Source organism: Gouania willdenowi, chromosome 19, assembly GCF_900634775.1.
Source record: "Gouania willdenowi chromosome 19, fGouWil2.1, whole genome shotgun sequence".
NCBI classification, from domain to species: domain Eukaryota; kingdom Metazoa; phylum Chordata; class Actinopteri; order Blenniiformes; family Gobiesocidae; genus Gouania; species Gouania willdenowi.
The window spans coordinates 11,826,813-11,853,523 of NC_041062.1; the positions used below are offsets into that span (position 1 = coordinate 11,826,813).

General features: G+C 40.3%; 3 protein-coding genes across 17 annotated transcripts in view; 2 read left to right on the top strand and 1 right to left on the bottom strand.

The window, feature by feature from the left end:
• Positions 1-3,161: 3,161 nt before the first annotated feature.
• Positions 3,162-7,851, top strand: abi3b (ABI family, member 3b). Of its 12 annotated transcripts, none has more exons than XM_028477130.1 (10): positions 3,162-3,465; positions 3,564-3,731; positions 4,807-4,986; positions 5,095-5,168; positions 5,277-6,223; positions 6,390-6,423; positions 6,510-6,602; positions 6,794-6,838; positions 6,918-7,173; positions 7,251-7,851. In XM_028477130.1, the coding sequence occupies exons 1-5, from the start codon at positions 3,331-3,333 to the stop codon at positions 5,794-5,796; spliced, it is 1,077 nt and encodes a 358-aa protein (XP_028332931.1). In that variant the 5' UTR covers positions 3,162-3,330; the 3' UTR covers positions 5,797-6,223; positions 6,390-6,423; positions 6,510-6,602; positions 6,794-6,838; positions 6,918-7,173; positions 7,251-7,851. The 12 variants fall into 12 exon arrangements, with proteins under 12 accessions (XP_028332931.1, XP_028332937.1, XP_028332928.1 ...); XM_028477136.1 differs by having other exon boundaries at positions 6,510-6,569; XM_028477127.1 differs by having other exon boundaries at positions 6,390-6,415.
• A 992-nt stretch (positions 7,852-8,843) lies between these two features.
• On the top strand, positions 8,844-11,232 carry LOC114481994 (uncharacterized). Its single transcript, XM_028477139.1, has 3 exons — positions 8,844-9,479; positions 9,550-9,772; positions 10,910-11,232. Exons 1-3 carry the CDS (start codon positions 9,151-9,153, stop codon positions 11,087-11,089), a joined length of 732 nt encoding a protein of 243 aa, XP_028332940.1. The 5' UTR covers positions 8,844-9,150; the 3' UTR covers positions 11,090-11,232.
• Positions 11,233-12,095: 863 nt separating this feature from the next.
• Positions 12,096-26,711, bottom strand: part of mpp2b (MAGUK p55 scaffold protein 2b) — a 33,351-nt gene continuing 18,735 nt past the window's right edge. For 3 of the 4 annotated variants that reach the window (XM_028476052.1, XM_028476050.1, XM_028476048.1), the window contains 11 exons: positions 24,712-24,812; positions 20,800-20,952; positions 20,399-20,554; positions 18,846-19,073; positions 17,299-17,430; positions 16,099-16,201; positions 15,104-15,172; positions 14,855-15,016; positions 14,489-14,691; positions 14,268-14,396; positions 12,096-13,143 (listed from right to left, as the gene is read on the bottom strand). In XM_028476052.1, coding sequence (XP_028331853.1) covers positions 12,967-13,143; positions 14,268-14,396; positions 14,489-14,691; positions 14,855-15,016; positions 15,104-15,172; positions 16,099-16,201; positions 17,299-17,430; positions 18,846-19,073; positions 20,399-20,554; positions 20,800-20,952; positions 24,712-24,810 — 1,611 coding nt within the window. In that variant the 5' untranslated portion in view covers positions 24,811-24,812 and the 3' untranslated portion in view covers positions 12,096-12,966. The remainder of the gene's footprint in view (positions 13,144-14,267; positions 14,397-14,488; positions 14,692-14,854; positions 15,017-15,103; positions 15,173-16,098; positions 16,202-17,298; positions 17,431-18,845; positions 19,074-20,398; positions 20,555-20,799; positions 20,953-24,711; positions 24,813-26,711) is intronic. The other variant, XM_028476049.1, reaches the window with a different exon arrangement.

The window sequence follows — 26,711 nt, forward strand, 5'->3', positions numbered from 1 at the left end:
ATCATACATCACAGAAAACTACTTGAAATTTTATTCATAAGGCTGACATTAGCATGAATAAGGTGTCATATAGGTTGTCATTAAGGTGTCGTTCTCTAAATTATGACACATTTTGCTAAATTTGGACACCTTTGGAGCTATGTTGGCATTTATTGTGTTAGGTGGAGGGATCAAGTGGGGTTAAATTTCAGGTTATTAAAATAAACTACCCAAACACCAAACCAGGGTGGGTGGACGGGGGCCCGGAGGGGGGTCAAAACCAAGATCAGGCGGCCTCCCATGAGGCGGCGCAGGCAAAGCCGGGGACAATGGCTCTGGCGGCCTCCCATGAGACAGCGCAGGCGACGCAGGGGACCAGGGCGAGACAGCTGGTGACACCTCCGGTCGGCCAGGCGAAGATGGCGCAGGCGAGACAGCCGGTGACACCTCCGGCGGGCCAGGCGAAGTGGGCGCAGGCAAGCTGGGAGTTGGCGGCCGGGTGCGGGGAGCCAGGACTGGCGGCAGAGCTGGCTGCCGGGTGCAGGGGAACTCAGGAGAGCTAGCATGACAGCTAGGGGACTCAGCAGAGCTAGCCTGACAGCTAGGGGACTCAGCAGAGCTCGCCTGACAGCTAGGGGACTCAGGAGAGCTAGTCTGACAGCTAGGACTAACAGGAACGTTAGCCTGGGAGCTAGGGCAAACAGGGACGCTAGCCTGGGAGCTAGGGCAAATAGGGACGCCAGTCTGGGAGCTAGGGCAAACAGGGACGCTAGAGTGGGATCTAGGGCAAACAGGGACGCTAGAGTGGGAGCTAGGGCAAACAGGAACACTACAGTGGGAGCTAGGGCAAACAGGGACACTAGAGTGGGAGCTAGGGCAAACAGAGACGCTAGCCTGGGAGCTAGGGCAAACAGAGACCCTAGCCTGGGAGCTAGGGCAAACAGAGACGCTAGCCTGGGAGCTAGGGAAAACAGGGACGCTATGCCTGGGAGCTAGGGCAAACAGGGACGCTTGCCTGAATGCTAAGAGACTCCTGCACCGAGGGTCCCGCTCGGTCTGCTGAAGGCTGGGACATTCCATCATGAACATGTGTTGGTGCAGACCCAAATGCAGGGACGGAGGCGGAGCTCAGGTGCATATTTCCAATATTTATTGTTTTCTGAGGCATGGTCAGTCCAGGGACGCAGAGGTAATCAAAAACACAAAAAGGCAAACCAAGAACACGGCGCAAGGGTAAGAATGTCCAACTGCAGGGGAAAACACTCGATCCAGGAGTTACTGGTATGAAAACCGAGCCCAGTTCACAAGTGGTATCATAGAACGGAAGTAAATGTCCCAGCACTGACCTGAGGTGTATTCCATAAAGAAGGGTTAACAAACTCTGAGTCTATCCATAAACTCTAGGTCAACATACCCCGCGATGGGAAACTCTGGGTATCTGATCCATTACAGCTGGTATGAAGTGTGTCAATCATCCCTGAGTATGTAAACCTTGGGTTACTTACAAGCATGCGCGCGATAAAAAGCCATCATCAATGAATCAGAGAATACTCAAACTGCCATGACAACCAAATGGATGGATGAAATAAGTGTTTGAGGAATATGAGCCTGTTCTAAAGGTGCATTCAGTCTTTAGTGACTATAGTGGCTTAAATCACCTGTAATTAGTCACACTTTTTGGTCGCTTCATCACTTCATCTCTTCAGTGACACGACGAGCGGTGAATAATATGAATAAAATGTGTTTGAGGAGACGTGGCAGCAGCATAGGATGGCTGCATAGAGAGCCCTCCTGTTACACTGGATATAAAAACAGTGACTGCCGCTTGACATTGAATCAATTATATAGATTTTTAATGTAATATTGTTGCCAGAGTCATCTCAACGTCCTAAAAAATGTCATAAAAAAACCACTGAAGCAGGACGCGAACCCGCAACCCATCGCTTCCAAGAGCAGCGTCACAATTTACTGCGCCATCATACCTAATCTACAGATTTAACTATATAACAATATAAAACAACAATCGGGCCTTAAAAGTGGATTCAGTTAAATTGTCATCTCCTCCTTTATATTATCCACAGGTTTGTATTCAGTGAACTTTACTACAGACGTCAGTGGATGTTTTAATGCAGATCAACCTCTCAGTGACTTTCACTTAATGATCTGTATCCACAACGTTATAAAGAAAACTACCGTTTGCACAACAAAAAAAAAAACAAAAAAAAAAAAAGTAAAGCTACACAACATTAGTAATGATGTGAACACGTCTGTGGTGTGTGATGTTACTAATGTGTTTCAGGGAAGAGTGTTAAGATTTATTAAAGTGTTCAGAAATGGTGTTCGGGAGGGCGAAGCCAGGTAGAAACCCAGGGTTTCTTTGATAAAACCTGCCAGCGACCAGGTTTAGTTCACGGACAATGTTGCCATGGTAACATACTCAGAAGAACATACCTCGCGTTCAGTAATGGGATACTCAGTTTCCCTCATTTAAGCCTGAACATACTCAGAGTTTGAACATAACCCGCTTTATGGAATACCCCTCTGAAGCAAAGCCTCCCCATTTATACCCAGCAGTTAATTAGTTGCAACTGGAGACCAATCAGCAGGAGAAGCCTGCTGGGAGGGAGGCCCAGATCTCCATCCTGCTCTCCAAAATAAAACCCCATCCTGACAGTGTGTGTTAATGCACGTGCGAGCGTAACCCCGGGCCCCTGTCTAACTTAATTGTGAACATGGCCCCGATAACAAATACACAAAATGACTCAAAACACACATGACAACAAAAACACAGCAAATAATAGAAAAATACACTAAATGATGTTCTTTCTTGTAATGTGAGACAGATCACGTGTACATATACATTACAGAGTCATTGTTGTGTAAGATTTATTTCATATTGTATCACTTTGACTTTTTAAAAATACTTTTTATCGGATTTTTCCATACACCTGGCAACCCCTGGCTCTGAATGTAGGAGCCAAACAATTTTCTGGACTGCACTGACATCTAGTGGGCACTGCTAGTAATACACCTGTCTGTCATATTGGCTCCTGAAAGTCACACATCGATACCCATGTTGTGCGTTTTAAACATACCCATTAATAACATATTAAGACACTAAACAGCAGGTCTGTAGGACACTTTACTTGTGTATTTTCTGATATTTCTGACATGTGTTATTGTATCACTGACCGTGGAGCCCTGCCCTTCCTTCAGCTGCGCTGAAATCCGCACCCTCAGGTTATTTTTCCGCCTTCTCTACCTCCCACCGCCCGCCTCGTTCTCCCAGACTGCGAAAAAAACTGTGGAGAAAGCAGTAAAAGTTTTCAGTTATTGGAACAAGTGAAGAAAATGACCGAACAAGGGGGTTTTGCTGAAGTTATCAACCAAATTTTCCAAAACGCACCATCTGCCAGGAAAGGTCTGGTTGATAATCACAGCAATCTCCTCAGGGTGGCAGATTACTGTGACAGCAACTACACACAGGTGAGTTGCACCAAAATGGTCTTTACAACTGTTTTGTCTTTGGGAAATAATAAAATCCTATTGAAAACGTTTTTTTTTTTAATTTTGTAATTCTTCAGGCAGAAGATCAATCTAAAGCCATCGAGGATGCCAAGGCTCTGACAACCCAAGCACTGGCCAGTGTCACCTACCAGATCAACAGTCTGGCCACCATGGTCCTGAGACTGCTGGAGGCCCAGGCCATGCAGGTCAAAGACATGGAATCATCAGTGAACCTTCTATCATTGGTGAGCAACTCCGATCAAAGAAAATGATAAATCACATGTGTAGCAAACTATTTTAACGATTTATCCATTTAACTACAAGATTTAGAAATGTATTATTAAGGCAGTGGCTATCTGTACGGTTGCCGTATTCATATACCGACATTCTATCCGTATGCAGCGCCCCTATTTGGCCAGTTTAGGTCGTGTGATAGGTTAGTCATTGGTCAGTGTAGATCATGTGACTAAGACTAAACCTTACCCTAAACCTAACCCTAAATATTAAGATAAGATATTGGGTTATAAGCTAACCCTAACTCTAAGATGATACGTACTTGTACTTCGGTAACCATACCATTAGCACCGGGGGTTGTCCGTGCGGCAACCGTACAAATAGACACTTTCTAAATTTATATGTCTTTACTTTTAAACATATTTGCTCGACGTTCAACATCCAATAGTCAATGCTCATTAAAACCAAAATCTCAGAGAATTAAACTCCCACATAAGAATACACAGTTAATTTATCATCAAACAACATCGAACCATTATTTATTATTATATTCAAATATTCATGACAACATATTTACTGATACTTGTATGGAATGCACATAAGGAAGGAGCTAATTGCTTAGCACAGACTGTATGTCAATATTTGCATTTAGGAGTGCTATAATTACTGATGGTTCACCATATAAATTCAGCCCTTTTGCAAGGAAACAACATTCCCCACTGGTTTTTGGCCAAACTTGGGCGTCACTGGAAAGGTACAGAAAGCACCAAAAGTCTCTGGAAAATTTCGCAACTTGGTTGAAACCAGTGTTTATAATCAAACAATTTTGAAAGAATATTTTTTGAAAATTTCCACAAAAAAATAAATCATCCTGAAGTTCAGATCATTCGTAGTAATTCACTAATCCACCCATACTCATTAGGAAAATGGAAACAATTAAGTACAAACATGTTCAGTATTTTAACGACTGTACACTCTTCATTGAAGCATCTCATCAAAGGTCCCTTTTTTGTCTAATAAAAAGGACAATATTACAACAAACTGGATATAAAGTGGACTTGTGTGTTCCTCTGTGTTCTGGTCCAGGCTGTAGCCTTCCACTTTGAGAAAGTGTCCAGAAGAGAGATCGGTGGCTTTACCTCATCCAAAAACCTAATTCGGGCCAAACTTTTATCTTTACCGGCTTCGGGAAAAGAGCCGGTGAGAAGCTACTCGAGAGCACCGATCTCATACTCTGCCCTGGACTCCATCGGCCACTGTTTCCAGGTACAAATTACTTTTAAATGTTACACTAATTACTTCTAAGCTTCTTGTAACGTTAAAGCACCCTGTATGCTGTTCTGTTTGAGGTTTACGGTGCTTTCCTCTTTACAGGTCAATGAGCAACAGCCAAAAAACACTTCAGAATCCACAAACGTCACAAAGAGAGTTACAGACACCTGCAGCGTGTACGTAAAGAAACCCATGTTAGAAAAGAGAAGGGTTAGGGATTCTGAATCAGTTAGTGATTTTAAGGCATGTTTTGCATCTGTAATGATGGGAATCTCTCTGTGCAGATCCAGCCTGGGCATCGCCGTGCCTCCACCTTCAGTCCCAACCTTCCAAACCCTGAGCAACCCTGACAATAACAGTCTTCCTCCACCTCCTGCCTCTGATGGACTGTCAGTTCCACCTCCTCCACCCTCACTGGACACTGGTCTGCCCCCTCCACCACCCTTCAGCTCCCCCACAGGTCTCCCCGCACCTCCACCTGCTCCCATGGACAGCAGTGCCTCTTTTCTTCCTCCCCCTCCACCCCCACCAGGGTCAGGAGCCATGTCACCACCTCCCCCTCCACCTCCTCCACCCATGGCTGGAGCAGGCTCCCTGCCACCTCCCCCTCCACCCCCACCGGGATCAGGAGCCATGTCACCACCTCCCCCTCCACCTCCTCCACCCATGGCTGGAGCAGGCTCCCTGCCACCTCCCCCTCCACCCCCACCGGGATCAGGAGCCATGTCACCACCTCCCCCTCCACCACCTCCTCCCATGGCTGGAGGAGGCTCTCTGCCACCTCCACCTCCACCTTTTGTTTAACATTATACTTTTAGAGGGATTTTGCATTTAGAAAAAGAAAATGTTTGGTATAAACGTTGTAGTGGAAAAACGTGTAGTGTAAAGTATGACCTGTTAAATTGCCCTTTTCATGATATATCCTCCTTTCTGAGGGGTTTTTGTTTGAGGCAGTTTCAGCACAGGCATTCTTCCAACATGTTCCAACAAATCCTCGACCACATTCCACTAAAACAAGCTGAAACACAGAATCTTCCTCTACCTGTTCGTCTTATTATTAGTCTTTAGGTCATGTGATTCGACACTCTTGTTTAGAATGCAGGTTATTTCTAAGTGTTTTGAACCATCAAAGTTGAAGCGCTGATTACCTTTAACCCAGAGCAGTGTGTCATAATGACAAGTTGTTTACATCACCGGCTGCAACCACGGAGAACATAGCCTCTTCAAACAGGTCAGAAAAAAATCTAAATTGTATAGCTCGAGACTCCACAGTGTGTAACATGAGCTGTATGACCCGTAGCTAATGATAAGTTAGATATTGAGCATGAAAATAATAAAAATCCTGATTGTTGGTGTGTTGTCGTACCTACCAATGTAATGTTTGTGTGTTTTTTAAGGCCTGGAGTAAAGAAAACCTGCTTTGGTACGATTGTATGAAGCAAACCAAAATACTTTTGTGTTTTATTTTATTTCTGTGCTTTTATTTTGACGGGTCTCAACTTTCTGTGTTTTGGCAGAATCTTCCCTCTGAGCTTTACCTTTGAACTGTGGCGTCGTCCCGACGAACACAAGATTTTGTGAGATTGACAAAAAAAAGTGTTGCGTGAAATGTTAGTATGATGAAAGCTATATTTCCCTTTAAGAGCTTGTGTTAATGTTGGGTTATGTGAGGATATGAGGAGATAAAAAGGTACCTTTGAACTTTCTGTTGGTAAATGTGTTGCTAAACCCGACAGTCATTTTCTCTAAGTGGGTAATGAGGTCTACTGAGAAAGCCTTTCTGTTCTTACATTTTACTCAGGTGGGAGAATAATACCACCATGGTCTTTTATTATTTCACCATGGAGTAAGTATGTTCACCTTTTTTTTTTCCTGCTTTGTTCTTTTCAGTTTTGATCAAAGTGTTCATTCCTCTTGCATTTCAGGATTCCCGTGTTGTGTCTGGGCATCATTCTGTGGATATTTTGTTGCCATTTAGCCAAAAAACGCAGAGAGGCAGAGGACTGGTCTGCACGAGCTGAAAACTCTCCATCTGTGTATATTATCCCTATATACGGCGAGGAAGAGGAGGAGGAGACGGAGGAGGAGGTTATGGACATTTATGAAGCCTATTTCCAATCAATGAATCAGGAATCTTCCATTTACTGCTCAAGAGACACAACACCACCTCCTCCGTACACGGTACTTTAATATTCAGTCATGTTTCCTGATGTAGATGTTTATTCTGTTACATTTACAAATGTCTCCTCTTTTAACAGTTTGAACCTCCCTATTACTCGGACCCTCCCCCGTCATACTCAGACCCACCGACTTATCCAGCAGACGACTGATCCCCAAATCTTCCTCATACATGTATCTGCCTGCTTCATATTGAAGAGACGATTATTGGGATCAAAAGTGGCTCTTTGGGATTTGTGCTTGAGTAATAACACTCTGAGATGACTTCAGGATATGTCGGCGTGTCTGCACCAATAAAACATTTAGACAGTGAGGAAATAAGAGGAAAAAAAACAAAAAAAATGGAACACACTTACTGTAACTGACATGTTGCACCAAGAAGTCTCAGAATATCCTTTTAATAATTTTCAGATTTGACTTTTTCTGATTAAAATGAAGCACTGCCATTAGGTAACATCACCACCTTACAGTAATAAATTGTGGACTCCTGCTCTCTGTGCTGCAATTGCATGTTCTCCCTTTCCAGGTTGCCTGTATTCTGTCGAATGAGTGAAGTCTTATTTGATTGCATAAAACAAAGACTATACAAAGTTGTTTTTAAAATGATCAATATGACTGAAAATAGGATTATATTTACTGAGAGTGTGTGATTTTCAAAATAAAAAACATGTTTACCAGTTATTTTATTTTTTTCCCCAATGGAAAAATCATTCTCTAAATGTACCCTTTGAGCTTTTATTTATTAAGAACTAAAATGTAGCAAAGTTGGGAAGTTAAAAAAAGGAGGCAGACCTTATTTAAAATATTTAACTATGCAACAGATATAATTGGTTGAAGGGGAATTCAACTAATTTAGGGGAGTGTGAAGGAAAACGTGACATTTATACAATATATACAGTAGTTACGTCCTTAGGTTGCATTCACATCAGTGAATCCTAGCTTGGTTTTGTGTGAATGTTTTTAGTAAAAAGCAACTTTTTAGAAAAAACTAGCTAACAAGAATAACAAGATTTTGACATGTTTAGCAGGCGTAAGAGGGCTTATGGACTTTCTGTGTGATGGAGTCACTGACTGTCTTCACCTTTACTTGTTTACTCATCATACCAACAAACAATGAGCAGCTTGAGTTATAGAGCATTAAAATCCAGCAGCTCTTGTAACTGACGGAATAATTCCTGTGATTGTAAACCGAGCTAAATAAAGGTTACAATTATCGGCTGTTTATTCAGGCTCATCCGTTTGTAAAACCAGCCTAAATAAATAGTAAGACATTTTCATTGCTTGTTAAAGTAAGTGGATTCAAATATCCATTCACTGTTCTTGTTCATTTAAAAGACAAATTATAAAGATGTTTAAAGCATGAGCAATATGGAAGATTTTTTCATGCCACCGTTTGATAAAACGTAATGACACTAATTTCATTTACGGATCAGGATAGTTTCTACAGTAAAAACTACATTTTTAAATAAATATTTCTATAATATTACGCACAATAATAATTTGTAAATATGTTATCGTCTTTCTTGTGTTCCTGCGACTTTAAAAAGCACAGCAAAGCAGTAAACGCTACTCAAACTGGGCACTTCCCTCAGTGACACATTACCCTTTAATAGGGATTCACAGGTCAGGACACTTTGTGGATGGTTTGGATATTCAAATAAAGGTAAGACTCACAACATGCACACGCAACACATTTGACTACTGCGGTCACAAAAATGTTAAATGTGTTTTTTTTTTATAATCATTGGTTATATTTGCAATTTCATTCAAATGAAGCTGTTCAGAGCTTTTATAGGTTTTGAAAAGCAGTTTCAACTCAAAGTGATCTCAGATTTGATTAGTTTGTTCGCTGCTAAAATACAAACTATCCTTTGCTCTGAGGAACAGATTTTAAACTAAATAGCAGGAAGTGAAATGCAGCTGCTCACCTGAACATAACACTTTCATAAGACACTTGGTTAAACTTTTCTATATGTCTATATGTTATTGCTCCAGTGTGCTCACATAAACCAGGATGAAACAGCTGACACATCACTCTGTGACATCAGCTCACACCCACGTTTTTTCTCACTTTTATATCTATGGGAATGTCTGCTGGCTCCTGTGACAGTGTTTTCTAATTCAAGCAGAAAACTTGAAATGGGAAAAAAAAGATGCAAAGATATTAAGTTGTCGTGTTTACGTCTCATGAAAAATGCATTTAGTTTGGAAACTTTCTTCATGTATTCAGTTCTGTGTCTCTTACAGAAAGACCCGCAGGTAGATGTGATCCCAACAATGACTTCAGTAGTAAACATCTTCCAATACATGTAAGTTATCAAGCTCTGCATTAAAGAACACAAAAAATGTAATAAATGAAGGTATAATCAATGTGTCCAGAGTTCCCATATTGGCGGTGTCCATTGCTGCTGTGCTCCTCTGCTTCTACTTACATACAAAAAAGAAACGATCATCATATGACGTCTCCACTCCATCACAGGAGGACACCCCATCAGTGCTAAGGACTGTTTCTTTGTCTGAAGATCAAGCAGCTGTGGACAGATGTTATGATGGAGTCCCTCCTCGCTACAGCACTGTGGAGGCCCCACCACCATACTCACTGGTAGGCTACGCTATCATTTCACACACAGATGTACCTTTAATTGGACAAATACCAGTAAGTGAGTTTTGCTTGTTTCTTTTATCACAAGTAAAAATCTAATTATATGTATCATGACATAGGGAATTCAAAATAAACAAGACAAATTCAATTTCCTTAAGAAAATGCAAGTGAAGACATTGGCTGAACCCCTCGGAGTCAGTATAACTCTCAGTGTATGGGCGAAACCAGCATATCAGCAGTGCTGAATTCTTCCTTATTTTTGTTTAACACGTGGTTGAATGATGAAGGTCTTGGAAAACATTTAAGTTGGTCACTCACAGCCATCACACACTGAGGTACAACTCAATGGTTCCTGTTGTAATGTCCTCAATTGCCTTATTGAAAATTGTAATCAAAAAGTTTCCATGGATACGATTGATGATAACGGAGTGGAAAAGAAAAAGTGCTGAAAATTGTCAACCGAACCTGCAATACAAAAAAAACAAAAAAAACTAGTGGAATTTATTAAGTAATGCATACTTGATGTTTAACTGGGTAACATTGTGTTTGTTGTTTTTCGTATATTTCTCATTTTTTTTGTGTGTTTTTGTCGTTTTGAATCTTTTTCAATAATTTTTATTGTAATTTGTGTTTTTTGAGTCAAACTGCATAATTACGTAGCTGTTTTTTGCGCTGCAAGTTAATTTTTTTATATTTTACTGTTATATGTGTATTTTTGTTGTCCTTTTGTGTATTTTTCTGCAATTTTGTCTGTTATTTTGAGGCATTTGGGCTTGCTTTTAGGGCCACACACAAATGTAGCTTGCGGGCCACATGTGGCCCCCGGGCCAGTAGTTGCCTATGTCTGGCTTAGTTTATTTTAAGAAGTTTGATCCAGCATTGCTGGTTCATGCATTCATAACGTACAGTAGCAAAGTTACATTTTTGTCAATTATTCTTTCATCAATGTCCATAAATGATCTACTGTTTTTGTGTTACCTACTTCCAATAATTGCGCTAAGCTAATTGACTGCTAATATGTATGCATTTCAAACAATTCTATATATATATATATATATTAAATATATATGCAAGTCAAACCCTTCCTATATTCTATATTTAAATGTGATTTAGAAACAATACCTCTTTTCTCTCCAGTTTGACCCAAAGTTGACAAATGTTTGGCCTGGTGGTCCATCTCCAGCCTTTGAGATGTATCCCATCACGCTGCCACTGGCTCCACACTTCTGGAGCCCAGCTCGAGCTTCTCCGGAGCCAACCTCAGTCTTCAACCACATCCACCGTCCTCAGAGGCCCCGTAGGGCCTCCTCCACCTGAAACTCACATGTGCCTTTACCTGCTTTACGTTTGTGTAATTTAGGATCACTATATACTGTATGTTGGACATCATTTTTCTTCATAACTGTAGACAGAAAACCTGAAATTTAATAAATTAAACTTGAACTACATTTTTATATGAACACTGACTGGACACTGTGATTGTTTACCTGCATGTAAACACTGTAAAAAAACTAAAAACGACAAACATCAACATCCCCTGCCAAATTGGTTCTCATTATAACTCACAACCTTTTCCTAAATGTCCTAAATCTAAGAACTTAGATGTACGTAAAATTACTAACCATCTTTAACGGTTCCTAAGAAAAGCTGTTGCCTTTGAAGATACCTCGAACATAGTAAAGAAAAACGGAACAAGGGCAAACACTCTGGGGAAAAATAATTGCGCGCTTCTTATTTTTGAATTCCATCAAGGAAGTGATAACCAGAGGCCACACACCAAATTTGGTTATCCTATTTTAAACGGTTTCTAAGAAATGCTGTCTCCTTTGAAAATACCTCAAACAGAGTCAAAACAATGGAACAAGGGCAATCACTCCGGGAAAAATAATTGCGAGCTTCTTATTTTCGAATTCCATCAAGGTATTGATACCCTGAAGCGACACATCGAATTTGGTTATCCTATCTTAAACGGTTTCTGAGAAAAGCTGTCAGAGTACAAAAACGGAACAAGGACAATAACTCCGGGAAAAATTGTTGCGTGCTTCTCATTTTCGAACTCCAAGGTATTGATCCCCTGAAGCCACACACCACATTTGGTTATTTTATCTTAAACAATTTCTAAGAAAAGCTGTCCCCTTCAACTTGGACGAGCGGACAGACGCACAGAGCTCAAACCTATATCCCCACTTCCACTTTGTGGTGGGGATAATAACCAAGTGTTTCTAAAGGGCATACTTTACACTTTTTTTATTTAAGTACAGAACTTGTAAGTTAAGAGGAAACAAAAAAATAATACTCAAGTTGCCTGATTTGTTTTATTACAATGAAGAAACATGTTAAATAATAGAAGTGAAATTTTCCACAATGAGAAAAATAATGTTTCCTTGGCTTTTAAACCACGTTAAGGCAAAAGTAAGCATGATCTCGAAGCCACTGATTTATATTTCAGGGTTTTTTCCATAAATCAACACAGAGTAATTTCATCTCCTGTTCTACCAGTGATTGATCTTCATTACACATGATTTAAATAGTGTTTAGGTTCTCTGTGCTACAAATATAAGGGTCAAACACTTGAACCTATTGGCCGGCAGTGAGACCTGTGTTTCTACATCAAATCTACTGCATGTGTCTAAGATATCACCATCTATTGCTGTTTCAGACAAATTTGTCAGGTTTTACAACATTTAGCACATAAAGTATGATCACATGATAAAATATAGAGAATCTGATACAAATTGACATTTGGTATCTCTTTACTGATCTGTCCTACTGATACAATGTACACATTTGCATACTACAGTGAGTTCAAGGTTCCTTCAGTCGAAGCCTCTGTTCAGATCTCTGGTTCTCTATGATTCATATGCTTCCGTCTACAGTCACTATCCACATTTATGATAAAACACACTCACACTATTGCACTAAACCTCATAATCATCTCTAAATCCGCCTTGTCAAACATCAAAGGAAATCATAGTGCTCTGACAAATCAAACACAGCTTGGCGTTGGGGAACCAGAAGGAAACTAAGTCTGTACAAAAATGCAGGCAGCTCATTTTGTTTGGAATCTGAGCGCTCGGCTCCTCCTTCACCCACCTCCACCGCTCTGCACGGCACCGACACACATTTTCTTCAGCTGCCAAAAGTTAACCTGTGATCCGGGGGGAACCTTGCTGGTGGTGGGCACTTGATGGCTTTCAGAAAACCCAGTTTACAGGCACCCACTGCTGCTCCGAGGAGAGTTTCTCCAGCGCCAAACGGAGGCTTCGAAACGCAGATTCTAGGCCGTCATTTATGATGCAGAGATCAAAGTAATGTCCATAGGCTCTTTTGATGCGCTCGCTCTCATCCACTGTCCTCTTTAGCTCAGAGTCCTGCACAGGACAGGAAAGAGCAGGATGAGTGAAGGAACAGAATAAAACACTATTGCCTGATTTAATTTTAAAACAGTTGAACAGGGTCGCCTGGAGATAAAATTGGGTCGCAGGAAATGTCGAGTAATTGATGAAAACTTAAACAACTGTATTCTATACTTTCACTTTGCCGAACATAAATCTAGTTCAAATAAAATGCAGTACAAAAATATGTGAGACGGTGCAGTGAAAAATAAACATACGTGTGAAAGACTCCTACTGGCGCATGCGCACTAATAGCATAGTAAATATTTACACGTATAATATTTTGCTACCTTAAATGTTCCTACTATGAGAAACCCTAATTCTAACCCGAACCCTAAAAATTAAAGGAAAGATATACATGTGCGCATGGCCACTGTCTACCGTAGAAAACTTTTACGGTAGGTTTATTCCACACTACACCGGAACAAATCATCACTAATCCTTGCTACTCTGTATTTGTAACACACTATAACAAACATAATCAAAAACTAATTCTGGAAAAAGAAAATGTCTTTAGGGTTGCCAGAAATTTTTGGTATCAAAATAGGGTCACAATCCAAAAAAGCTTAGGATCCACTGTTCTATAGGATTTACAAATTCATTTTAATTATTTGATTTACTGCTAATTAGCCCTGAATTGACATTTCTGTCACAGTTTCACCAGAAACTAGAGATTAACACCCAACTATTAATAATAAACATGGTAGGTATGTTTTATTTAAATGCCTGCTGTGATCCCAATTTATGCACTAAACCACAAACACACACACAGAGAAAAATGTTTTACACAAGGGTTTTTCAACTTTGGGGTTGTGACCCCACGTGGGATCGCCTGAAATTGAAATGAGGTCACCTGAAATGTCTAGTAATTGATAAAAAAAATAACTGGTGATTAAAAATGTTCTCAAATCAAAACAACATACAATCTTAAACAACTGTATTCTTCACTTTCTCAAATATACTACAATTATAATGCAGTATAAAAATATCTGAGGTGGCATAACTCACTAATTCTGGCTACCCAAACCCTACTAAAATGGGGTCACAATCCAAAAAAAAAGGTTGGGAACCACTGCTTTAGTCAAAGAAAAACCACTCACCGTTAACTGTTTCGTAACAACACCGCACTCAATCGCAGATTTATTCATAGATTTTAGGACCTCGAAATCTGGAGCTTCAATGAAGACAACATAGGGCAGGAATTCAGACGTCCTCAACACTTTGAGAGCCTGAAGAGAATAAATACTCATTACAGTCAATGCATGCAGTTTTATCATAGACATGCTGAACAGATCGAGTCAAGCGTGGGGGTTTCCCCTACCTGTGGATTGACATCTAGGATGCAGATCTTTCCTGTTTCTATCACCTCGTGTATGGAGTTGATTTTAGTGCCGTAAAGGTTCCCGTCGTATTCACCGTGCTCCAAGAAACGGCCATTTCTGATATCGCACTCCATCTCGTTGCGGGTCATGAAAGAGTACATTTGGCCATCTCTCTCGTCCACCTTGGGTTTTCTTGAAGTGACTGTGAGACGCAAACAAATACAATAAATGACATTCAAGCTCTAATGAAAGAAAATAAAAATAACAAAGATAGGAAAATAATAACTGGTAAAAGAAAACCTTAACAATTCATTTAACATAATGTATGTGGAAATGTATGGGTTTGAATGGGCAGCATCACTCACAGGGGGTGGTAGTTCCATAGCGCTGGGTATCTGATACCAACAGCTTGTTCTTTAGACTACGGCGTCCGACCCCCTGTGCTCCAATCAGAACCAGGGTCTTCCTCCTAAAGGGCGGGACTTTGGCAACCTCCTCATAGATCCGCAACTCATGCCGATCGAATTCTAATAGAATGCAAGAAATGAAAATAAAAGATTCTCCATCTTGACCGTCCGTCTTAACAGGTTGTCCCATATATTTATGGATTTTACCTGCATTCTTGGTGGTTAAATACATCATCCTTTTCTTCTTTTTACCGCCCATCCCTGCACAAAGCGGACCTTAGAAAACAAGACACAATGCACAATCAACCCTGCTACAGCAGCACCTGCCTCTAGTTAAATGATGATCTATGAGTCCTGACAGGTCACATATTCAACGACGATTCAGCGATACTGGCAGGCCACCACTAGAGGGTACTGTGCATTCACATTGGTAGGTATGAGAGTGATGCCAGGAACACCTGTGACTGACCGTCTGCTGTGCTCGCTCATTAAAAGATGGATTCATGCATGAACACTGGACACTTTGTTGCGATCATTGAACTAATTCAGTGAAATAAAAATGCTAATAAATGAAAAGTGGATCCATCCAGCTGAAGCACTGATAATACAAACTGTATGTTGATGTGGACAAAGGGCTGGATCTATCTGTGTCAGATTCTACTTTTCACAATCAATCCAACCCCAGTGTTCTGTAGAATCCATCTCTACGTCCTTCACTTGGGAGAAGCCCAGTACAGTTGTCCTGACGTTTTCCTCTCCTCCACAAGTGAAAGCCAAGCAACTGGGTATGACTCACCAAGTGTTTTGTTGCCACAGAGGGCGCAAAAGTGGAGCAGATCTCTTTACACTAACTCAGCCTTATCTCACTGAAGGACACAGTCACTGATTGGGCTTTTTGTTCAGGTGCGTCACATGCCAACACCTCAATCAGCGCTCATTGTCAGGGGAGGCTAGTTTGTGAATGTTGGAGCGAGGAATTTAGCTGAATTATAATATTTAGATCTTGAGTGCTCTTGGAAAAACGTAAGAAACCAAAGGCACGAGAATGAGGACGAACAGACAGCGCTTGATGAAACCCTCGTCTAATGAGGAGGGGAACAGATGTTGCCTTTGTTGCCAGGGTGTCTGTGCAGCAAGGAGTCTGTGTCTAATCTGCATAATGAGCGCTCCTGTGTTGTGCCGTGTGCTGCTGTGAGGCGTACCTGTGGTAGCAAGCTCCAGGTCTCGCTTTACGAATGCTTTTCTCTTCTCTTCAAGAAGCTGGCTTGGAATTAGACCTGCACTGCCTCCCTCTATGTGACACGCCTGTGAGAGTAACACATGCACAACAGTAGGAGAAAGAGAAAACTAGAAAATTAATTAATTAAACACAAAATACTAAGTATCTGCATAACCCCCAATTTTCAACGCTCTAGCACAGCTCCGTAACTGCTCCATCATGCTGGAACCCTCTGCAGAAAATACGCAGCCCTTCTATTTTTGCTGAACGCCAGAACTGTGCTGTAGCAATTTAACAAAATTAAGACCGTGCGGTAAAGCTGAACGATTAATTGCATTTGCAATATCGCGATAAATAAAACGCGATTTTCAAATAGCAAAGGCTGTAATTTTTTTTTTTTTCCTTGTCCCGTCCTGTTAAGTTCCTAGAGTGTTTAAGAAGTGCAGTTCACATGTTTCATGAAACGTGAAGTTAGTTAGAGGTAAAACCACAGATTTGTTTGCTTTATTGTTGTAATCTGTGCTTTATATTTATTTAAAGTTTAAATAAATCTGAAATTGTTTACGATGAAATACATTGATTTATTGCTTGTGTTCATTGAAAAATACATGACAAAAGGCCCTTGAAAAAATAATTGCATATTAAATCGCAATCGCAATATTGATGGCAAAAAAAAAAAAAAAAATCGCAATTAGATTGTTTTCCAAAACCATTCAGCCCTACCGTGCAGAACAGGAAGTAGTGCATAGACACAAATTCTAATATCCGGATTATATCAAAATGAAAAACTCCATCTTCAAGGCGCATCGCAATTCCATCCATTGACCGAGGTTCCCCCTGACAGAGGAAAACCCCGCCTCCAGTGGGCCCATTTCGGGCTCAGGGGAATAAAACACGTCTGCTGAAACAACAAGACCTTTCCGTTGATACCCCGTTTGGCCTGATCCCAGCATTTTTAAAATTGTATTTTACATATAAATATTGCATTTATCCATGGTTGAATTACATACATATATCGTGCTATTACACATGAATTAGCAGGATCTTCTGAGTCCTTGCTGCAAGAGATACGCAGCAAAACCGGAGGCGGTGGGGATTGAAGGACAGCAGATTGCGCTGAAATTATGCAGCGGAGCAGTTTCGGAACAGATACGCATCCAGTGAAAATCCAGGGTACGTCTACCTGCCACCAGTTGAGGTCTTCTTGGTTGAAGATCTGCAGAATGTCTCCACTGGTGAAGCTCAGCCCAGCCTCCTTACAAGGAATCAGGTTGTCGTGAGAAGGGTCGTAATTAAAGTGACATTTCACAAAGGCCTAAACGGACGGAGACAAAGCAAATATTCAGCAGCAAGAGTGAGTAAAATGATGGATCAATACATTGTCTCTAATTTAATAGTGTACATAAGCTAACATGAATGAAGAGGATGTACAACAGTCCATCAGAGTGAAAGAGTCGACTCCATCTCTCAGCTTCTTTTATTAAACCCCAAACCATCCATTCTGAGTGTGAGACAGAAACAAGGAGATGGAAAGGATGGAGGAATGTTATACGAACTGAGAGGGCGAGAGACAGCAAGAAGTGAAGAGAGACTGTATCTGTCACTATGGCAACCAGAGCACTTGATGCCATTTTTCTCATGCTAAGCGGCTGCTTGAACATAGAGGCTGAAAGCTCTGGGTGTTCTGTTCTCTAACGGTCTGCGGACAGCTGGAAGGACATGTCAGTGTTGTTCCTGTCAGATTTATATCATTACCTCACTTTGTGTTCATGTAGGGGCTGATCTATAAATCTGGTGTGGTATGGTGTTACTTTGACACAGTAGAAAAAGAGCAAATCTGTGTTTAACAGCAGAAAAATCAATGTGTAGACCTATTAGAAATGTGAGCAGCAAGACACTTTTAGTGTACAGCCCGCACAGTCAAACAATCACAGAACAGCTGTCATTTATATTGTCACGCCTTTTTACAGTTTCCTATTAATTTAAAAATAAATGAAAAACAGCTGATCAGCTAATATGCATATATATATATATATATATACACATATATATATACATATATATAAATCGATATGGATGCATTTCGAGGAATGAGAATTGTGCGACGTAATATCGCCGAATTGATTTTTTTCAACACCCCTAAATATAGTTACTTGGCTTTTAAGGCAAATCAATATTTCTCCCCTCAGAATCAATTCTTTTTTTAATATAATAGAATAATAGAATAATTTCTTGATATGTGGTCATAGGTTAACCACACTACATGTAGTGTCGTTGAAATAAATATCAGACCTACTGACTCACTTGTATGAACTTTTGTTTTTGAATGGGGGAAAATAAGGAAATTAAAGTTGCAATAATTAATACTATTAAATTTTATTAGGCATACTATTGGAGCACAAAGCTCTCAATTATTTATAGTGTCACACGTGAGATGATTTGCAACATTTATAGACAAAAACTCTTTCTATATGGATATTTTTTTTAGTTAATTATGTACATTTTTGTCTCCTGTAGAGATTTCAAAGCCTTTTTATGCTCTTTCACTGGAGCTCATGCACTTAATTACCGATTCATTTTGAATTGGCAGAAAACTGTGTTTTTAGAAGCTGATGAATTAATGGAGGTAGGTGAGTGAATGTCATCCAAAAAGCCCTGCTGTAGAATAGTCTATAGGATTCTTGGCAGATGCCAACAATGACACAGATTAGTGAGAGTAGAATATTGGACCTGTCTTGGTGTGTGTGGCTCCTGGTAGCTGGGCAGGATCTTCAGCACCACGCTGCCACTCGCGTCCTTCAGCATCTCCTGCAGCACTTTGGGGTCGTTGCCCACTTCCTTGCCGTTCACTTCCTTAATGATGTCGCCCACGTGCAGCAGACCCTGCTGGTCGATCATTCCACCGTGGAGGATTCTGGCAATTACCAGCTCACCACTTTCCACTCGAAAAGTCACTCCCTGCACACATTGTGGGCAGAAGCTTAAAAATCCTTCATTATGAAGGCTAAGTAGAGATGCAGCCCCAAGGGAACCGTTTGGCAAAATTCTGTGTTGCACCGCGCATTAAAAAACAAATAGGGAAGAGGTTTAGTGCAACAGAGGAGGGAGAGTGAGAGACCGCAAGAACAGAGAGAAAACAAATTGGATGGTCACTGGATGTATGATTTGTAGCTTACCATCAGTGGTTTAAGTTGGTAACATTAATCGCCAAATTGGTTTGTTTTCAGACACCCTGTCAGTATTTTTACAAAGAAGTACAATTTATACAAAGTCATTAAAAGTCTTTGTTGGAGTTTTAAAAGGAAAAAAAATGTATAAATTAAGTGTGGACAGGTGCTAAAAGTGACTAAATATTCAACTTCCAAACAATACAAACTTCCCCTACATAAAGGTTTGTAGATGTTCAACCAGGAACACCAAAAATGAGTCTTAATGAGTTTTGTTTTCACAATAAAAAGGTCAACAATGATCAAAACATTTAGGCATACAATGGTGAATTCTGCTTTCACACAGAAGCCTTAACTAAATGATGAGGGCAATCTTTTTAAAGTCATAAATTAAAAAAAATAAATAAAATGTGTTGTGTCTGTCCTTAAATAAGAACAAGTGCGACTTCATCCCTCTCCCTTTCGGGCAGTGTATTTATTTATGTCATCTACAATATTTATGTTAATACATATCATGTCATTAGCCATGTAGGCTACACGATTGATTGATTTTATTTAAGTGTCATGCACAAGCGTGCCCTGCCCACAGGGGCTTACAAAACACTGACTCAACAAAAGCAATAAAACATGTTACAGGTCAATTTCACAAACATCCTGCACAAAACTTCTTAAACTGGATACAAAACTGTGTCTTCTTTCCCACGCTTTACAAATAAAAACAAACAAAAGCAAAAGTATCTTTTCTATAAAGCCAACTCATAATCTTCCCCTCAGGCATAGTTAAATGTACACGTTCAAATAAAACCTTTCGTATTCCCTGTTTCCCTTATTTCAACAAATAAGTAATTTATTTTTTATAATTGCAGCAAGTTAATTTTGTCTCCTTTTTTTAATTAATATGTTAAGGTTTCCGTTATTCAGACAAATTGTTTTCAGGAATTTTACTTTGAAATTTCAAAGTAAATTTCCTGAAAAAACTTGACTGAATAAATGAAACCATAACATATTATTTACTATTGTCACCTGTCACTAAATGATGCAGATTGACCTCCAGATGTTTCACAGATATCATTATTTTCCCGTCTATGTAGAGTAATGACCAATAGAGCCACTCACCAGGTGCTCCCCGGACACTTTACGGATGCCCACCATCCTGACTGCATCGGGGGGGACGGGCTGGTTGTTGAGGGCTGCGTCCATGAAAGAGCAGGGGCTGGGAGGGGGCGTCTCGTAGTTTTTGGATGCCACCGAGTCATGGGTCTCCAGCAGGGACTAGACAAATACATAATAGATGAATGAAACCTTGGAAGGAAGTGATGATAAAACAATGCAGAAATCTGAGCGTATTTTAGAATTACTCTTGCAGCTCAGCCTGACACAGATAAATCAATGTAAATGCAAATATGTGAAATTGTTCTAAACGTGCATCATTAAGGACGAGCATCAGTTTAACAATTAATCATGGGTTTTCACCGAGCGTGAGGTAATTAAATCTACACGAACACCATGTCCCAAACCTGGAAATGTGGTTCCTTCAGGATCCGGACCAGCTCGTCTGCAGCCTGGCTCCTGTGTGTGAGCGGGCAGAGCTCCTTCAGAAGGTCCTGCAACAGCTCCATGTTGTTCTCACTCACTGCCTCTAGTTTGGGTTCCTCAAATCGCTCATGGGCCTGGGATTAGGTGAACATATGGGTTACAACTTAATATTTATTACATTACATTAACTCTCTCTCTCTCTCTCTCTCTCTCTCTCTCTCTCTCTCTCTCTCTCTCTCTCTCTCTCCTCTCATCTCTCTCTCTCTCCCCTTCCCCCTCCTCCCTCCTCTCTCTCTACTCCTCTCTCTCTCTCTCCTCTCTCTCTCTCTCTCTCTCTCTCTCTCTCTTCTCTCTCTCTCTCTTCTCTCTCTCTCTCTTCTCATCTCTCTCTCTCTCTCTCTCTCTCGTAATTGACTTTCTGATGATAATTGGGAAAAAATGCTGGTCACTAATAGTAATTGAACATGGGTAATTGAAAATGTGATTGACCCCAACCCTGGGATTAATGACTGATTTCTTGCTCCTGCAGGTGTCCCCCCCCCCCCCCTTTTTTTTGACTAGGTAGTAAATTCACAACAATAATGCAAACTGAAACCTATTCCCAGCTGAGCACTGCTTACAGCATGTGCTCCTAAATCTGAAGGCTAGAGCACAAGAACCATGAGATATTGGTCCAATGCTGAGCCCTGCAGGGCTTTTAGTTTGTGCTGTGAGACATTAATATTTAAAGGAACATTAATGTTTCACTTTTTCCCATTTTTTTTACTGCTAAAGATATGGCAGGCTGAGGCTTTCAAACCTTTCAAACACAGAACTCACATTTTCATCTGCTATACTAGGACAGAAAATGTCCTCTCAACGACGTGCAGCATAACATTAAAGATGCCTCGTAGCGCATTGTAGAAAACTAAAGCAAACAAATGCTAATCTAGTCATTTACTGCCACAGTTTAGGCTGACAGCAAAGCAAACAGTGTTGTTGCATCTTTAGACTGTCAGTCAATCCCACAGAGAGTTTGTCTGGAGGGAATCTCTGCTACTCTTCTAGTCCTAATGTTTGTATGGAGAGGAAGAGAGGAAGGATCCCTGCAGTGTCAGGATACAGGACATATGCACAAACAAACACACGCATTTGTTTAGACAGTTCCAAACATATGCTTATTAATGCTAGTGTTTCAGCATTAACAGTGCATGGGAGAGTGAAATGATCACAGCATGTTTACCTACATGTAGTGCTGGGCAATGTGTCAAGATTCAAGATATGTCGACTCGATATAGAAAATTACAATATCACCTATCAGGATATGTATATTTTGTAATTCATTTCAACTCATTTTAGGAGTCGCTGCTTTCATTACTTCTCAGAACAGCATGAAAATTACAGTAAAACCCAGAACTTCCTCTCAACAAGCCACAATACAGAACTCATTGCTGTCCCTTAGAGAGGAAAAAAGTCAAAAGTGGCACATATTTGTTAATAAATGAGCCTGAGTGGCATAATGCATCAGCAAATTTAACACAATTGCTTTTCTAGTCTGACTTTATTTGAATTAAAAATATTGAGATTTATATTGTATATCGCCATTTTGAGAAACAAATCTCAAAATGGCCCTACCTACATGTCATTCGATTGGACAAGACTCCTGGCTCTTCCAAATCTGGCCCTTTGCAGACCTTCTGCACTAATACCAATTGACATGGACATGTTATGTTGATGAAAACCATTAATCACAATGACTTATTTCGGTAACTATATTATTATTACCCATATACTACTGTCATGCTGGTTAGTGATGGTGGCCGTTTGCCCATTTCGGGAGCAGGTGTAAAATATGTGGTGGACTACGCATTTAACTTGTTGGAGACATTATTTAAGTTAGATTTGAGTCTTTAGTATTTATCGTCTGTGTTGTGGGGCCTTTTTAATGCAAAAAAATAAAAGTATCTGCTCATTTTGCCACCCCATGATTTAATAGTCACGATTGCTCAGCCAAGCACTGAGTCAGTAGCACAGTCACAGCTGATGACGTGATGCAAAGCAAAAAGCTTTTCAAATTTTTTCATCTCCTGCTGTCAATCAATCAATTCATCACTGTGATTCATCAGAGCTTTTGTGGGTTCGACTGATTGCGCTGCTCTGAGCCCAGTTACTACCAACACACTGCAGGGGCTGAGCTGCGTTCACAACTAAAACTGGATTTCCACTGGATTCGTAACTGCTGCGAAACAGCAACGCAGTTGATAGGTTTCCATTAAAGTCAATGTGTCAATTTCCACCCCATGCGAATCTGCACCAGCACAGCACCGTAACTGCTGAGTCATGCTGCTGCCCTCTGCTGCAAATACGCAGCACTTCTATTTCTGCTGGACGCTGAAGCTGTGCTGCAGCAATTTAACAAAGAGAAACCTGTGCGGGACAGGAAGTAGTGCATAGACAGAATAAAATATCCAGATTATAATAAAATTATTATAAAATAAAATACTACTTTTTCAAGGCGGATTGTAATTCCATCTATTCCCAACATTCCGGGACCACCAGCGGGCCCTTTTCGGAAAAACCGAGCACTTATTCAGACTCGAGGGGGACCAGACCTTTCCGTTGATGCCATGGTTGGCCCGATTTTTAAAATCGTAGTTCACATATAAATATTGCAGTTATCCATGGTTGAATCAAACGTATATATTGCGAGATTACACGTGAGGATCTTCTAAGTCCTCGCTGCAACAGATACGCAGCAAAACCGGAGGCAGTGGGGATTGACGGACAGCAGATTGTGCAGTTACGCAGCAGAGCAGTCTGGGAGCAGAGACGCATCCAGTGGAAATCCAGGGTAAAGCCTCCACTTTCAATAAAAGCTCAAGAAGTTTAAAAAAGATGATACAAAGGTGAAAAGAAGTCACTTTACGTGCCTTGACTGAGCACATGAGCTAAAATGGAAAGCATGGAAATGATTAAATATTAGCTTCCTTGAGACTTGGGGAGAGAATTTAAGAAATACTCTAATAGCTATCATTTGCGTAGTAATCATATTCATCAAGATTGATTAAAAAGATCATACATCAGAAAAACTGATGAAAAGAACAAAATCAATCAACACATTTGCAGTAAAGTTAGTGAAGCACTGCAGTGCAATATGGTGCGATGCTGTTTACTCCTTATTCATTAGTTTGATCTTCAATCAATACATTCCACATAAGAGACCAATGCATAAGTTTTCACAAGGAAATAAGGTGAGTTTTAGTCGTCTCATAGCTATTAGGACACTTGGGAAACTCCTCACATCTGAGGTGGAGGAAAACAAAGATGTGCTTTTTGAAAACTGGAATCAAAAAATCTCATTTGAATCCTCTGGGGAAGAGAATCAGCCACTGAGCAGGTGAGGTCTGCCACCCTGTGTGCACAGATAACCACTTCACCACAGAGATCCTGGAGACACACACGGATATGACGTATATATCGACCTCAGTCCACCTGCTTTAGGCAATAAATATCACATCAAAAGAAACTAACCATCGAAACGCTTAAAAAAAAAAAAAAAGCCATAAAAATGACTAAATTTCGCTTTTTATCATAGGTTTAGGTGCACAATGCATACTGGTTAAAATGCATGTGTTGTGTAAACTTGAATAAAAGGGGTGCAGAAAACTATTCAAAGAGAGAGAATAAATGAAAAAAGGCTGGTTATCACTCGCTTCACAGTCCCGTTTCAGAGTTTTTAATTCATTCAGGTTATTCTCTATCACATAAAGTAAGAGGTAATTAGACTGAGGCTAACGATATACATTAATCTGTTCCTCCCCAGACACAGCTGCACACTTACAGGCTGACAATGAGCCGTCTTACATAATAATTCAGCAAACGCTCATCATCTAGTGATTAGTAGGTGATCTTACCACTGGGCTCTCCATGATGCCTTTAAGGAAGATGAGATCCAGGTCATTGGCTGTTGTGGAGCTGGTGCTGTCACTCAGTGTGTCCAGGGCCTGATGCATCGCTAATAACACACACACACAAAAGGAGAGGCAACAGGGTTTATTTCACTCCACTTCATGCTCTTTTCTACGCTAACCCATGGGAAATAAAAACAGACTGAGTGTGAGGGGGAGCATATTTATTTACACTAGCTCGTACCACATGAGTGAGAGAGAGACATGGAGCTACTCTAATTCACTCTGCTCTTACATCTGAGACAAGCCATTGCTTCTCTAATATTTATGACTAACGTTATTAAATTTAAAGTTAAAAATTGTAAAGCCTCATTAGAAAAACACAGAGGAAGTAAATGTCCTGTTATCAAATGTAAAATTAAACAGTTTATCCAGGAAAATTACTCAATTTGACGACCAATCAATCAGAGGCCACTGGATAATGATGACATCATCTCAATGAAAGGCAGACACACAGAATGGGACTCCTTGAGGAACCATTCACTCTGCATCGATCACAACAACAGGCGACTGCAGGAGGAGGACATGCGTCTGCTACTAAACAAACCACAGAGGCCTTTTCTTCATCAAAGCTAAAAATACAACTGGTATTGCTCATCTGCCACCGCTGTCATTATGAATGTCACTTCCTGTAAAGGGCACGCGGAGCGCCAAGACATGACAGGATTTGATTAAAACGCTGCTCATTAGTATGAAGGTTTAAGATGTTTATGCCAGTTATTGAAACAACAGGACCAGGCAGGCTCTGTGGAAGCGGTCTTAGATCAATGCATCAAAAAAACAACAAACCTTTTGGCATAACTCTTCATATATCATCAAATAAAAAATGAAAAACCATCACAAATAGAAATCATAGCAATCTTAAGAAGAGTGATTTATGCCATCAAGCAAAGACAGAATCAGAGATTCATCAGGACTGTTTCCTAATCTAATAAATCAAAGTAATTATCACTAGGGTTGACTTGATCCAATATTGATATCGGTCCGATATCAGCCAGAAAACAAATATCAGATTTTATCAGACTGCATCTAAAATCTCCAATATAAGCGCTCCGATAAGTTTGTTGTTTTTGTCCCCGCCCTCAGTTGTTCCCACCATATACTGACAGTAAAAAATAACTGAAGTGAACTTCTTGAATTGTTGACTATTATTCTCTGTTTGAGTAACATCACTTGATCAAGCCTTTTCTAACATTCCACACTACAAAATAATAAAAGTATGTATGATTTGTGCTGCGGATTGATATCGGTATCGGCCAAAACTCAAGGCTGCAACATCGGTATTGTATCAGAAGTGAAAAAGTTGTATCGGGACATCCCTAATTACCACTGTTACATTTAATTCATAGGCACTTTTTTTAAATGACCTTATGAACGTAAGTTAAATGTTGGTAGGAAGGTGTCAATATCCACAAAAGTCAGCCATAAAGCACAACATTAATATTACTCAATAGCTCAATCTGACCCACAGCTGCTTCTGGGAATCTGTTTCCAGTTTACAATCCCAAAACTGCCTGATCTGTCCTTACAATCCATGAACTGGAACTGAGATGTGGTGGATCTTCCACCTATAGTACTGTTTCTCCCACATCTTTGTTTGTTCTTCTGAAATGCATCACAGCAGTGGAAATGAAGACAGTATTAAGATGTTTTCGTTCCAAGCTGCAGCTTGTACTTTTAGATAGCTTCCTCATTAGCCTTTTCCTGGAGTTTGTCTTCAAAGTAATTAATAAACCACCAATAGCATGAAATAAATCTTCCCCTTAGCTGCATATCGTCTCATTAATACAGTTAATCTTTCTGACCTAGTGACCAATATCAGGCCTAAAGAGGTAGATCTTTGTCTATTGGCTGGTAGTGGAGACAAAAATATAATTGGAGAAAAATGTTCCCTGGAGACAGAGAGGATGAGCACTAAGATATATAGAGGAGAAAAAAATAGATCA

Excerpts from the sequence above, each read along its gene's own strand:
- LOC114481994 (XM_028477139.1), top strand. The coding sequence starts at position 9,151 with ATGTTATTGCTCCAGTGTGCTCACATAAACCAGGATGAAACAGCTGAC. Across the intron at positions 9,480-9,549 it reads GTAAACATCTTCCAATACAT|AGTTCCCATATTGGCGGTGT; the intron begins GTAAGTTATCAA and ends CAATGTGTCCAG. Across the intron at positions 9,773-10,909 it reads CCCCACCACCATACTCACTG|TTTGACCCAAAGTTGACAAA; the intron begins GTAGGCTACGCT and ends TTTTCTCTCCAG.
- abi3b (XM_028477126.1), top strand. The coding sequence starts at position 3,331 with ATGACCGAACAAGGGGGTTTTGCTGAAGTTATCAACCAAATTTTCCAA. Across the intron at positions 3,732-4,806 it reads CAGTGAACCTTCTATCATTG|GCTGTAGCCTTCCACTTTGA; the intron begins GTGAGCAACTCC and ends GTTCTGGTCCAG. Across the intron at positions 4,987-5,094 it reads CCATCGGCCACTGTTTCCAG|GTCAATGAGCAACAGCCAAA; the intron begins GTACAAATTACT and ends TCCTCTTTACAG.